Below are 13,145 nucleotides of genomic sequence, written 5' to 3'. Positions count from 1 at the left end.
GGTCTGCCTGAGAAAGATGGCTTCTGCTGTATGGGAGAATGACTCAGCACAGGTCCAGGTGGCTGTCCTCACAGCTCTCTCCCCAAAGACACCAACCCTATATTCTCCTCACACAGTTCTAGTCTACTCTGCCCTTCCTCTGCTGGGGCCCTTGGTGAGTGGCTGCAAATGAAATTTTATGTGTTGGTCCTTTAAGAGGGTGCCTGCATTTCTAGCCATCTATCCCTGATAGACAAAAACCCTGCTACTTTTCACAGCCAGATGTTATGTGGGCACCTTTCCCAGTTATAGAGTTGTGGGCTGAGGTTCCAGGTTTGGGGTTTAAACTCTAGACTTTTCAGGGGGCACCCCCCCCCATGAGATATCTCTCTGGAATTTCTGCTGCTGCCTGTGGGAGTCTAGCCAGCTCTCTCACATCTCCACACTTTCTACCAGTCTTGATTTGGCCTCCTCTCTATGTCCTTGGTTATAAGGCTTCTTTCTAGCTAGTCTTCAGTTGGTTATTCAGGATGATTTTTCTATATTTTAGTTGGAATTCCAGTTTGGTACCAGGAGAAGGTCAATGTAGCTGCCACCTAATCTGCCACCATCTTAGACTCTCTGGAGTCTCTTTTATAAGGGTACTAATCCCATTCATAAGGGTTTTACCTTCCTGACCTAATCATCTCCCAAAGGCCCTACCTCCCAACACTTTCACCTTGGGTGTTAGGTTTCAACATATAAATTTGGGGGGATCACATTTAGACCTAAGTACCAAGCTCACCTGGTTAGGTCAGGGAAGCGGCTGCAAAACCTGAGACTTAAGTGAGACCTGAAGGATAAATGGACGTTGTCAAATGAAGAGAAGGCTAAGGCCAGCCAGTGAGAGGCATGAGCATGCAGGGGCACTCTGAGCCAGGAAGGACTGAGAGAAGCTCTGGTTTCTGGTCTATTGAAACACTTCTGAAGACTCCAGAGAATTTCCCTAAGTGTCTATGGGGCTGAGTGCATTGAAATCATGTGATGTCCTAGTTAAAAAATAAGTGTTTTAGTTCCCTTGCCAGACATACTAAATCAGCCTCCTTTTCTCTTTTAACAAGTTCCAGGCATTGGAATACACACCCAAGTTTCAAAGCCACAGCCCAAACGTCTCTGCTGCCTGTGCAGATGGTCAGGAACTCCTGGATCACAGGTCATTCCAGAACCAGCCGAGCAGTGCCCCCGGGGGGACGTGTGCTTGTGGAACCCCAGAGAGTGAGGAAGGAAGGTTAGTTACTGTACTTCGCCAGCTGTACGGGCACTTCTCTTTTTCACATCTTAACAACTCTGAATCCAAGGCAAGAAATAATTTAATTAATAGCATTTTCTTCCTTTTTAATAATAAAACAAATAATGACATGTCTTCAAGGTTTGTTGAAATTTAGTAGTTGTCTTTCTCCACTTTCCCGACATCCCCTCCGACTTAGCTTAGCACACCCACCCCTTCAGAAGTGAACTCTTTTGCTCCCTCTCAGAGAGAGATCCACCAGGGGGCACAGTATTTTATGCCATGCTAATTTATGGTGCATGAACATGCCATCCATGGCAACATTTTCCCCCCTGACATCTTTAAATGTTTTCTTGTGGTTTCTGTTTCATTTTTTACTTTAGTCATAAAGTCTGACAAACAATTAAAAAGTGTTTCTGGGTTGTATTTTCTTCAACAAAAAATAACTCTACAAATAAAAATCTCAACAAACCAGGAAAGAAAGTTCAGAACTCTTCCACTGTGACTGACATGAAAGAAAATAATTAGAAATGCAGAATGTTCAGTGGTAACACCTGCTATCTGAACTGCTCAGAGTTAGTTCTGGTTCCCTTGTGGTAAACTGCAGGGTGGCCAAGGTGGAAAGGGTCTAATCTCAGGCAGGAAGGCAGTGGCACAGCCTTTCCAGTGAGGATGCAGGTACTTGTGCTGCTCCCTCCATTTCCGCGGTTGCTGGTCCTATCACCCTGAGGTCTTCTCCTGAAGATTATTGGGACCCTGATGTAGACAACCCAGAATCCACATCTCTGCCTCTGAAGAAGGTGCGATGAGTGTCCATAGGAGAGCAGACAGGGGTGAACAAGGTCTGCTGTTCCCAGAACCCAGAAACCAGAAACTTGGCATCTAAACTTCCGTTTGCCATTCCCCTCACACTTTTTTTCTTTACCATGGGCACCAATGTGGTAAAATCATTTTTTCTGCTGAAGGTGATTCACCCAGGAAAATAAGGGTTTGCAATTGATAGACCCTAAGATTGGTCTGCTGAGGTGGCTCTTCACAGCTGGCCCTATTGGCCTCGTGGCTGCTCCCTCTTGGGAAAGGAGGCACTGTTAAAAACTCCCCCTATGGAACAACATCCTTAGTATTTGGTGAGACAAAATCTTCATTGCTACCTGCGAGGCTCCCATCACAAAGCCTTCCACAGAGACATAGGAGGCATTCCTGGTTGGTGAGCATCCATCCCCTGAGGCTAATGCCTTGAGGTAGTTTAAGTGTGGCATTGACTGCTGGTTGCCAGTCAATAACTCTCATCACTCTCTTTATTAGTCATAGAATTTTGGTTTTTATTCAGACCCACAATAGTGCCCACTTTAAATGACTAAATTTCCCAGCCTCCCTTGCAGCTAGTTTGACCATGTGGTCAAGTTCCAGCAAATGGAATATAAGCAGAAAAGTGTAGAATAGTCCTGGAAGTCTCTTTAAAGGAAGCTAAGGAGAATTCTTCCTCCTTTCTGCTACCTGGAAAGTGTCTAAGATGGTTGGCACTCTAGAAGCTATCTTGGACCATGAGGTTTCCTTGAGGATGGAAGGCACTATGTGAGAATGCTGGAACAGAAAGATACAAGGAGGCTGGCTCCCCAATTGCTATGGCGCTAACATGCTGGACTGCCTGCCTCTGGATTCCTTTGAAGTGTGAGGGAAATAGCTTTCATCATGTTTAAGTCATGATTATTTCCAATTTTCTGACATAAACAGCTGAACCCAATCTTAACAAATTCATTTAATATTATAAGCTGTTACCTTTGACTTTCCTGACTCACTGGAGGATCATTCTCTCATTCTCCTGGGGTACAGTAAGCTAAGATAAATAGCATGGACTTTGGGGCATTGAAATAGGTTTGAATCCCTGCTTTGCTGCTTGTTGCCTCTGTAAGGAATTATTCTTCTCTGTACCCGTTGTCTTTTGTGAAATGATGTGTATTAAATAAATCAATGCATATAACATACCTGGCACATAGGAGGGACCCAATAATATTAATGTCCTTGTTTTCCCCTCATCCCTATGTAGATAACTGGTTTTAAATACCACAAAGAAACTCTAGATAAATGCACATTTGGGTTTATTTCTCCAGAAGCTGACCCTGCTATCATAATCTTGGAAATACAGCAGTGTGGTTGAGGAAGGTAAAAACATCCAGTTAATGCAGCAGGAAGCACAGAAGAGAGAAAGGCAGCCAGGAGAAGAAACAGTAAATGGAGCCTCTGTGATCAGGTACAAACCTTCCACAGCTCAGAGAAGAGCTGGGTTCTCCAGCTGAATCCACACCAGTGGCCAGTTGGGACTGAAAGGGCTGGCACTTAGCTTTCCATGGAGCTGTTGTCCCCAAAATTCTAAGCAATGGAGTGACAGCATTTCCAGCCTGTGAAATAAATACAAGTTGACAGCCTGGGGGAAGATTTATGTGTGAGGTAGAAGCTTACCTGATGAGACTCAAACATCTCTGAAACTAAGTGCATTTAAAGGATCCTAAGCAGGATTCGGTGTTCCAACAGTGGGAAAATGGGGCCCATGTCATGTTTGAGAAGATAGCAAAATACATCAGGGAGAATCTTGAGCTGCTGGACAATAGGCCTGATGGCACCTACTGTTTCATGCTGCACTCCTACTGGGTATACTGTGTGAGTGAAAAGATCTTGAAGTTGGCTGCCAACATCTCTGGTGACAAGCTGATGTTGCTGGGGACCTGCTTGGGAAAGACTCACAAATTCCAGTTGCACATCACAGCTCTGGATTACCTCACACCCTATGCCAAGTACAAAGTGTGGATAAAGCTGAAGCAGAGCAGTCCTTCCGGTATGCAAACCATGTGTTAAAATCTAGATCGAAACACTGAAAATACTTCTCAGTATGGGGAGTGGTGGTGTACTCCATTGCAGACTGCCCTTTGGGTTTTAGGGTGGCAGCAAAGTCTACACAAGACTGCAGGAAAGTAGACCCCATGGCGATTGTGGTATTTCATCAAGCAGACATTGGGGAATATGTGTGACTTAAAGAAACATTAACTTAAAATGAAATCATCCCAAGGACTTATAGCTGTGTGGAAGGGCCAAGCTTTGTTTCCTGTGTCTGTGAAGACTCCACCATTATGTTGAATTTTGTCAACACTGTGATCTCTCCAGGAACTTGTAGTTTAATATTCTTCCTATTATGGAAAAAATGCAGGCTGGATTCAGAAATGGGTCAAAAATGGTGTTTTGGGTGTTTTTTACTAAATAGAATATTGTGTTTTATATTTCAATCAGAGGGCTTCTTATTTTCAGTAAAAGGTACTAATTGAGGATAAGAATAGCTTATTATTGTTATCTGTGATAACACTGCTTTCCAAACTCATGGTAAGAATACAACCGGTTTTCTTATTTATTTATTAACTGGAGGTCTAGTGCACGAATTCGTGCATGGGTGGGGTCCCTCGGGCTGGCTTGTGGAGATTGGGCCCCCACTTGTGTCCCCAGCCTCACAGCCCCAGCTCGTGCCCCCAGCCTCGGAGCCCTGCAGCCCCGCCTGGCACCCCGCCTTGGTCTGGTGCCGCCCCTTCACCTGTTCCACCATCCCGCCCACAGGACCCCCTGCCCAGCTCTCTCAGTGCCTGGGATCCGAGCAGCAGCCCCGCCCCCCCGCGGCTGCCCCTGGTCACCATCTTCAGGGCAATCGGCAGGGCGATTGGGCCCCTGTTCGCACCCGCCTTGGCCTGGAGCCACCCACTCACCTGCTCCACCATCCTGCCGTGGTCCCACTCTCATTGATGCCCATGGGGGCTGGCAGTGCCTCCACTCCTTCCCCCTGCCAGCCCCACGTGGCCAACGCCCACCATGTTCCGCACCACCCCCTGGTGGTCAGCGCACGTCATAGCGAGTGGTCGAACTCTCAGTCTCCTGGTCGAACTCCCAGTCAAATGACTGCCCGAGGGGGCAATTTGCATATTAGGCTTTTATTATATAGGATATTATGAAAGATAGATATTGCTATATGAGAATACTAGGCCATGAAATGAAAGTTGGATAAAATACTAAGAGCAATTTATTCTGCTACTTTTCCTTATAGTAAGTGTTGTGTGGTGTGGAAGAAAACCTGTCTTCTAAACCTAGTTCTAATACCTACCATCTCTGTGATGCTTTAAATCAGTGGTTCTCAACCTTCTGGCTCTTTAAATACAGTTCCTCATGTTGTGACCCCAACCATAAAATTATTTTTGTTGCTACTTCATAACTGTAATTTCGCTGTTATGAATCGTAATGTAAATATCTGATATGCAGGATGGTCTTAGGTGACCCCTGTGAAAGGGTCCTTCGACAGCCAAAGGGGTCTCGAACCACAGGTTGAGAACTGCTGCTGTAGATGAATCATTAAACTTTAATGAGCTGCATTTTCTTCTGTTTAAAAAAACAGCTTTAACCATCTATTTAAGAACAGTTTTTAGAATTAGGAATCATGATTGTAAAGTATTTAACAGTGCCTGGCAAATGACAGGTGTTGAATAAATGGTAAGACTTTTTTAAAAAGGACCCCAAGCAGCCAAATTGTGAGCCTTGGGCTGATGTCCAGGCACATAAACACCTCAGTGCCCTGCTCTAACCTAAGAATAATATATTGGGAGAATTCAAGATTGTCAGCCTCTTGGCTGCTCCATAGCTGTGGCGTGGAGGAGAGAGCATGATAAATTAGTGGAATGGGGAAGTAGACCACCCTGGTAAAAAAAAGTAATGGCAGGGCTTCCTGCCATGGCCATGACCCGGTCTGCAGTCATGTGCAGCTGTAGTTTTGAAATCATTTTACTTCTGGAGTTTTTAGGCAGGGCAAAAGACCCTATGGGACTTCCAATTTTTCCAAGAAATAGTTATATAATCTTTTAAAAAATACATATTTATTGATTTCAGAGAGGAAGGAAGAGGGAAAGATAGAGAAATCAATGATGAGAGAATAATTGATTAGCTGCCTTTTGCATGCCCCACACTGGGGATCAAGACAGCAACCTAAGCATGTGCCCTGACCAGGAATCGAACTGTGACCTCCTGGTTCATAGGTTGACACTCAACCACTGAGCTATGCCAGCCAGGGCAGTTATATAATCTCAAAGTTGGAAAAAACCAGTTAGCTCAATCTCTCTTCTCCACTTCCAAAGAGTAGGAGAGGTGGTGGGTCACAGCTAGTTAACACAGAGCGAGGCCCAGGATTGGGTTCTCTGATTCGTAGGTTTGGTCAAGGTCTTTTTCAGTTAAATTTTAATATATGGATTCAATTATCAACCAACTTGGAACAGCTCTTATTTTAAAACCCACATCTCAACATGATCTGAAATTTCAGACTACTGCAAGGGCACTGGTACACTCAAGTGTTGAGACCCACACACTCAGAGCCAAGGAAGGAACAAGGACAATAGTCTACAAAAGCTAATGGGACAGACAAAGAGCTTAAATTTGAAAGAAGGACCAAACTCAGAAACAACAGCTTATATGTTTATTGAGCTACTAGAAACCAATCTAAAGCATGTGCTTCTGCTTCTAGAATCCCAATACTAGAAATGAGATGGATCTTTGAACGAAGACCAAGGCCGGCCTGGATTTAAAACCTACAAGCTGCCAGACACACATTTATTTACTCTGTTCCCCATAAAGTACAGGTCTACATTCACTTTCCATGCATGGAATGCCACAGTGTGCCAGGGGCTTTTCTGCTGGAAGCAAATTCCAGCAGGTGATAATTATGCAAGAAGTTCATCAGAAGGCTGATGAACCTTGGGACTTCAGCAGGGCTGAAGATCTGCATATATTATTGCCTGCTGCCAGACAGCTGAGGGCAGTTCCCCCAACTTGATAATACTTTGTTTACCAAACCTTACCTTTGATATGTACATCTGCTTTGCTATAAGACAAAATGTGGGAATAAAAAGCCAGGGGTCTGGAGATTCGGAGAGCTTAGTCACTAGAATTAAGTTTCCCTCTGGCACCCCAAAATGCCTTCCAAATTCATATTTCTTCTCTAGTCTTGTCATTCATTTATGCACAGCCCTTCTCCAGATTCCTGAACCCTTGTAGATGCGGAAAAGACCCCGGCACTTTTCTATGTATTTGATTCTTACAGTCAAGGAGTAAGAGAGGTTAGATTGGAAAACAGAATTTGGGGTAGAGAAGGGTGCAAGGCCACATGGTTAGTGATGGACTCGAAATGAAAACCAAGTCCCCACATCAGCAAGCCTTGGTGAAAAACGTGAAGAGGAGCTTCAACACCCAGGAAATACTAGTATTTGGTGGAGACTAAAGGTGCTGGGACATTTTGGGCCACCTGTCCCTTTGTTACCTACACCATCTGAGCTGTGCTCGGTGCAGCTTGCTGCCCTCTGGGGACCAGCCTTTAAGGCTTACAGGGCAGCTCTGGCACCCACAGCCAAAGACAATGAACATAGGTACTTTCATGCAAAATCTTTATTTGGAACATGTGTGTCACTGAGCAGGTCAGTCATCCTAAAATAACAAGTCTTTACATTATGCAGAGAAATACAAGAGCTCCTTGAAGACATTCAGCTGCCCCTCTGGCTTCCACAGGGGAAAGGGACTACTAGTTGGGGGAGCGCCCCTCCTCACCCCAAATGAAGGCATTGGGACAAATAGCCAGTCTTGCCTTTGGGTTAAAGTTTCAGTCAGAGGCCACAGCACAAGGTCCTTCTTGTCCCCTGTACTAAACACAGCTTTGACAGGGGCTCTCAAAAGTCAAAGCCAGGAATGTGCGCACAGGCGCACTCTGCCCACCTCGCTGCACTGCCCATCTCGCGGCCCTGCTGATGAACTTAAGGATTGTTTCCACGGGCAGTTTGCTAGACCATACAGATCTTTCCAAAGGACTTTAATCTGAGTTGCAGTCTTAATCACTCCTTAACATGCAGGCTGGGGACCATTCTTTCTTTAATGTTATTTTATCATCTTCCCTGGGTGAGTCCCACAGTGGACCAACCCAGAGTTTTGGAAAAGGACCTCCCACCATGCAGATTCTTAAAGGTCACTTGGAATGTGTCTCTTAAATCCTGTCCTGAGTAGCAGCTCTCCTCCCACAAACAGATGTACAGAATCTGCAATGAAAAGCATAACAAAAAATGCATCTCCCCCCTAAGCCTACTCTAACAGCTTCAGTTCAAGAAACACACTCCCATCCCTCACTCCATCCCTTACACTTCATGCCTCCTGCAGATGATCTAGCAGAACAATGGCCCAAACACAAAAGTAACTGCCTACAAAAACTTAGAAAACTGGAAGTGTTTCTCTAAGCTCAGATATTTAGAGAAAATTCTGCTGCACTGGTCACTTTGCAAGATGCTAACCTGATACTTAACTGTGTATTATTTAACCATTTTAAACAAAAAAAAAAACAACAAAATAGCCAAAACACATAAACATAATCCTTGGGGACCAGATGAAATGTGGGTTAATCTTATCTTCCATTGGTCTCTTCTGCTCAGAGCTGGGAAGTAGTTGTGTCAGTTGTGGATAGGGCTCAGCATTTCCCCTCAGAAGCCCTTAAACCAAACTTCTATCAGAGTAATCCTTTTACTGTCACAAAAAATGGCCAGGGTCTAGTTTTACAATCATTGGAGTTTATGCACTTGAACTTGCATTAACACCAACCCTTCACCAACAGTCAGAACTTTGAGTAGCAAAAGTTCTACTTAGATTTTCCAAATGAATCAAAACCTCAACCTACATTTCTAGTATGGACACCAGGATCTCAGAGTAGACACATTTTTAAGTGACTTTTAAAAAAGAAAACCCAAAGTTAGAAACACCATGGAAAAGGATTCTGAACCTGCAGTCAGGGGCTGCACTTCTAAGAAGTTTTCTGTGGTTTGCAGAAACGAAAGATTGAAAATGTTAATAAAGATATTTGGTTTTCAATCATTCAGAAATTTTCTTCAAAGAAGTAATTAGAGCTATATACCAATATTTTCCCCTACTTTTACAATTAAGAAATACAAATACATTTCATACATAATTCCTCATATAATTTTTAGTTCAAATGGTCAAAATTAGAACTTTTAATTTAATTTTATAAGCCCTAAATTATTAAACACCAAAAGTTAGTCAAACATATGAGAAAAACAATGACAAACACAAAATACAAAAAAAAAATTTCAGCCACAACTAATAACAAAGAGGTATGTATGTATGAGCAATAGAAGTAATAAAAGAATAACTATCATTAAATTCAAAACCTCTGGGAAAGCTATTTCTGATTAGACTGTATTATTTATCTTAGAATACACAAGTTTAAAAGTCAAATTTTCAAAGTTACTATATTCAAGCTGGAATCCAGAAATGAAAGTTAGAAGTATAAATATTGATAATTTCAACTAAATTCAGAATGGTTTCAGAAAACTATAATAATTTAGAATAAAACAAAATAAAAGTATCAAACATAAGGTACATTAATTTTTTTTCTCTTTAGGATTCTTCTTTCTCGTGAGGAATAAACTAAAATTTAATTCTTTTCATTAAAAGAAGTCTTTATATGGGATCAACAAAATTTAGAAGGAAGTCAGAACACAGTTCAAATATATGTATGTATATATGTATGTGTCTATATGTATATGTACATATATATCTGCATATATTTATATATATGTATATATATAAACATATGCAGATATATGCATTTCACTTGCATTTAAAGAGGGAAACATGTAACTGCCCTCATTTAGTTCTACCAGATTACTTAAGTGATTCACTGACCATGACAGAGTAATAAACCTCTTACTCACTAAATTTTTCCTGGGAAAAACAATCTAAGCTATGCCTAGCAGTCACTTGGCCCTTCTCTTTGTGTTGTGAAAACAAGAGCCTACTACAACTTTTCACAAAAGCCAAAAATCAGGAAAGAAGTGGCTATGAGTAATAGGTAGGAACCAAGACTACAGATAAGTGTATTCGAAATGATTTTTCAGAATTATTTAGATCCTGTATTGTTTATTACAGTCCAAATACATGAAGTTCTTATGACATAAAATCATATGTTACAGATAAAAACAGGCCAGGAAAGCCCAGTCAGAATTGTTTTAGGGCCAAATTGCAGACCACCCAACAATTCACATTTTAGGAATCTGAAATGTCTAAAAATAGATCAGGTGGTTTCTCAAAAAAAAAAAAAAAAAAGGGTGGGGGGGGAGAGAGAAAAGGAAAGAAGGAAAAAAAGCCGAGAGAGAGAGAGAGAGAGAGAGAGAGAGAGAGAGAGAGAGAGAGAGATTTAAAAAAGAAAAAGAAAAAGAAGGAAGGGAAGAAAAGGGAGGGAGGGAGAAAGGGAGGAAGGGTGTAGACAAGAACCCATTCAGGAAATGTTAGCTAACAAGAATACCTTACTTAGAAAGAAGAGACAAATGCATAAAAATGCATAAACTTTGTGCAGGATAATGCAATAGTAAACACAGTAGAATACATAGGCCTCATAATACTTTTGTAATGGCATATATATGTCTCTAGCACATTTTTAAAATATGCAGAGATTAAGTAAGGATCATTCTAGATAAAAATACATATTTTTAAAGGGTGGGGGGAGAAAAGCATGGTCTCAGGGCAGACCCCCATAGATATACAAAAATGAAACTACACTTTTTGGTAATTCTAGTGGATATGGCAGCAAAAATTGTGGACATTGGCTGGTTTTGAGAGGATTATTTTCACATATAACCTTATAGTTATATTTGTAAAAAAAAAAAAACTTTTGTGAAAAGTTTATTTAATCCTGTAAAATGTCTATATTGAGATCTCTTTCTAAGATAAAATAAAAATAGCCAAGTTGTGAGCGGGTAAGGGATATGTGCTTTAAAGCAGATGTGAACCCTCTGTGGGTCTCTCTCACACAAAGGGATACAGATTCTTAAATAAAATAAAACTCCCTTAAAAATCTGCCATCTAACAACTGTTTACATCATAGAAAAATAGCTTTTTTGTAAAAAGAAATATAGTTACTTTGTTAAAATGGTCTATTTTAAACCAGCAATTATTTTTCATATAAAGAATTTCTAAACGTCCATACAGAAAATAAAAATAGATAATACTGAGTGCAAAGCAGACATGGCATGTTTGCAAATGAGCAAAATATTTCATTACAAGATAAATTATATTCTTAGTACGTTATAGTAAGTTTTAATCTTTTAGGAACTTAAAAAGATATTGCTTTTAGTCTCTGATGGCAAGTTACTTATAAGTGAAGTTACTTCCAGCAGCAAAAGGCCAAATTTATTAGAAATGGATCAGATATAGTCATTCACATTTCCCTTAAACTCAAAGTGCAGAAACGCTGTCCCAAATTCCTTTACATGAGCATGGACCATAGGCCCTGGAGATGTGAAAGGGAATTTATGACATTCACAGTCATTTCAAAAATCATTCACTCTATTGTCCATGTTCAAATTGTCACAGAAGCAGATTAACACCAAACATTTTACCAGTTTGGCTAAATCCATCATGCAGGAGAGTCCATGTGACTCTTCTAAACACAGGTATTAACTCTTCATTTGTAAAAACAGATAGTTTCAATGGACTACTTCTTTACTTCCACAAAGTGATTCTGAAGGCATGACGAGTCTCCTGGTAGCAGGGGTAGTGATACCACAGAGCACTAACAGCCAGCAGTTTCCAGCTGATACAGAACACTCAATTTGCAACTATGGTGGATGCACTTCACTGGCATCTCATCACACCCGCTCCACTCTGCTAGGGTCATACGAATCTGTAAAAAAAAAGAAAAGAAAATTAGTGGAATATTCAACTGGTCTGTTTCCTGTTTGATCCTCAGACCACAGATAAATATGTTTAGGGAGCAAAATCTATTTCAACAATCTTGTTTTCACTGAGTGAAAAACTGTCATCAGAAAGCTGTTTTAAAGGGACATGTATTATCACCAATGGAAAAATGTGAGTTGCTTAATATTTTTGATGGTCTCTTCCTGCTGTTCATAATGAAATATAACTAACCTTAAATGTGATGCCTGTTAACCAGCAGTGGTGTGCTTGGCTGATACCAAGGATTATTTAAATTTTTTGGTAAATTACAATTCTAATGAAAGTTTGCTTTGCTGTGTGCGTCTTCATGACCGAATGCTGTCACCGGAAAGCTTGAGGACCCTGAAATCCTGACTGTTTGGCCTCCTGCCTCTGACTGCCACCAGCCAGCCCAGGGCTGGACACAGGCCTGTTAGCACAAATCTTCTGGGCCTTTCCACACATAGGTATGAGTCTGGACTGCCCACGGACCCATTCTGTAGCCCACACTGGAAAATCCCAAACTGGGCCCAGATGTCCTAGATTTCCCAGACGGGACACCACAAAAAAAAACAAAACAGCAAGCAGCAGCCCTAACCTGTCCTTAGTGCTGCAGCCGGTGATGCTGACTGTGACCACCTGCGAGTCACAGATCTCTGGGTCCAGGCAAACCTGACGCTCACACATCTGCCTCCTATGGTCAGAAATTCCTGCCACAGCAGCTCAAAGGTTTTCTAACTTTTTAGGAGAGGATACATAAGAAATCGGAAGGATGGTACAATTTGATAGTTATAAGAAGTATTACAAACAATCACTTCTCAAGTCATCTGGAGAACTGTATTATGCGCCCACACAGATCCCAGTGTCTCCAGCAGCACCTCTTCCTCACACCTGCTCAACTACAACATATTTACTGCACGAAGCCACAACTGTGACAACCGAGACAACATCTAGAGCACTCCGACTCTGACACTGAACCAATAGGGCAGTCTTTGCATTTGGGAAGAGGAGTTTGCTGTTCCTCAAACGTGATTCACTGCACTAACTGCCCATCAGACTAAAGCCAGCGGAGTCCCAAGAGCTAGCGCCTTCTGATTTCTTACCCAGAACACCATCC

General features: G+C 41.7%; 1 protein-coding gene and 1 pseudogene across 3 annotated transcripts in view; one reads left to right on the top strand and one right to left on the bottom strand.

Moving 5' to 3' along the window:
* The first annotated feature begins 3,799 nt into the window (after positions 1 to 3,799).
* LOC102430390 lies at positions 3,800 to 4,293 on the top strand (annotated as a pseudogene).
* A 3,394-nt stretch (positions 4,294 to 7,687) lies between these two features.
* The window catches only part of JCAD (junctional cadherin 5 associated), a 49,780-nt gene continuing 44,322 nt past the window's right edge, over positions 7,688 to 13,145 (bottom strand). For all 3 annotated transcript variants that reach the window (XM_014453941.2, XM_006086648.3, XM_023752191.1), the window contains exon 4: positions 7,688 to 11,996. In XM_014453941.2, the coding sequence (XP_014309427.1) occupies positions 11,962 to 11,996 (35 nt within the window). In that variant the 3' untranslated portion in view covers positions 7,688 to 11,961. The remainder of the gene's footprint in view (positions 11,997 to 13,145) is intronic.

This window comes from Myotis lucifugus, unplaced genomic scaffold (assembly GCF_000147115.1).
Source record: "Myotis lucifugus unplaced genomic scaffold, Myoluc2.0 scaffold_29, whole genome shotgun sequence".
Classification (NCBI taxonomy): Eukaryota; Metazoa; Chordata; class Mammalia; order Chiroptera; family Vespertilionidae; genus Myotis; species Myotis lucifugus.
The sequence above is the reverse complement of the archived record's forward strand: the minus strand, read 5'-3'. Positions and strand labels throughout refer to the sequence as shown.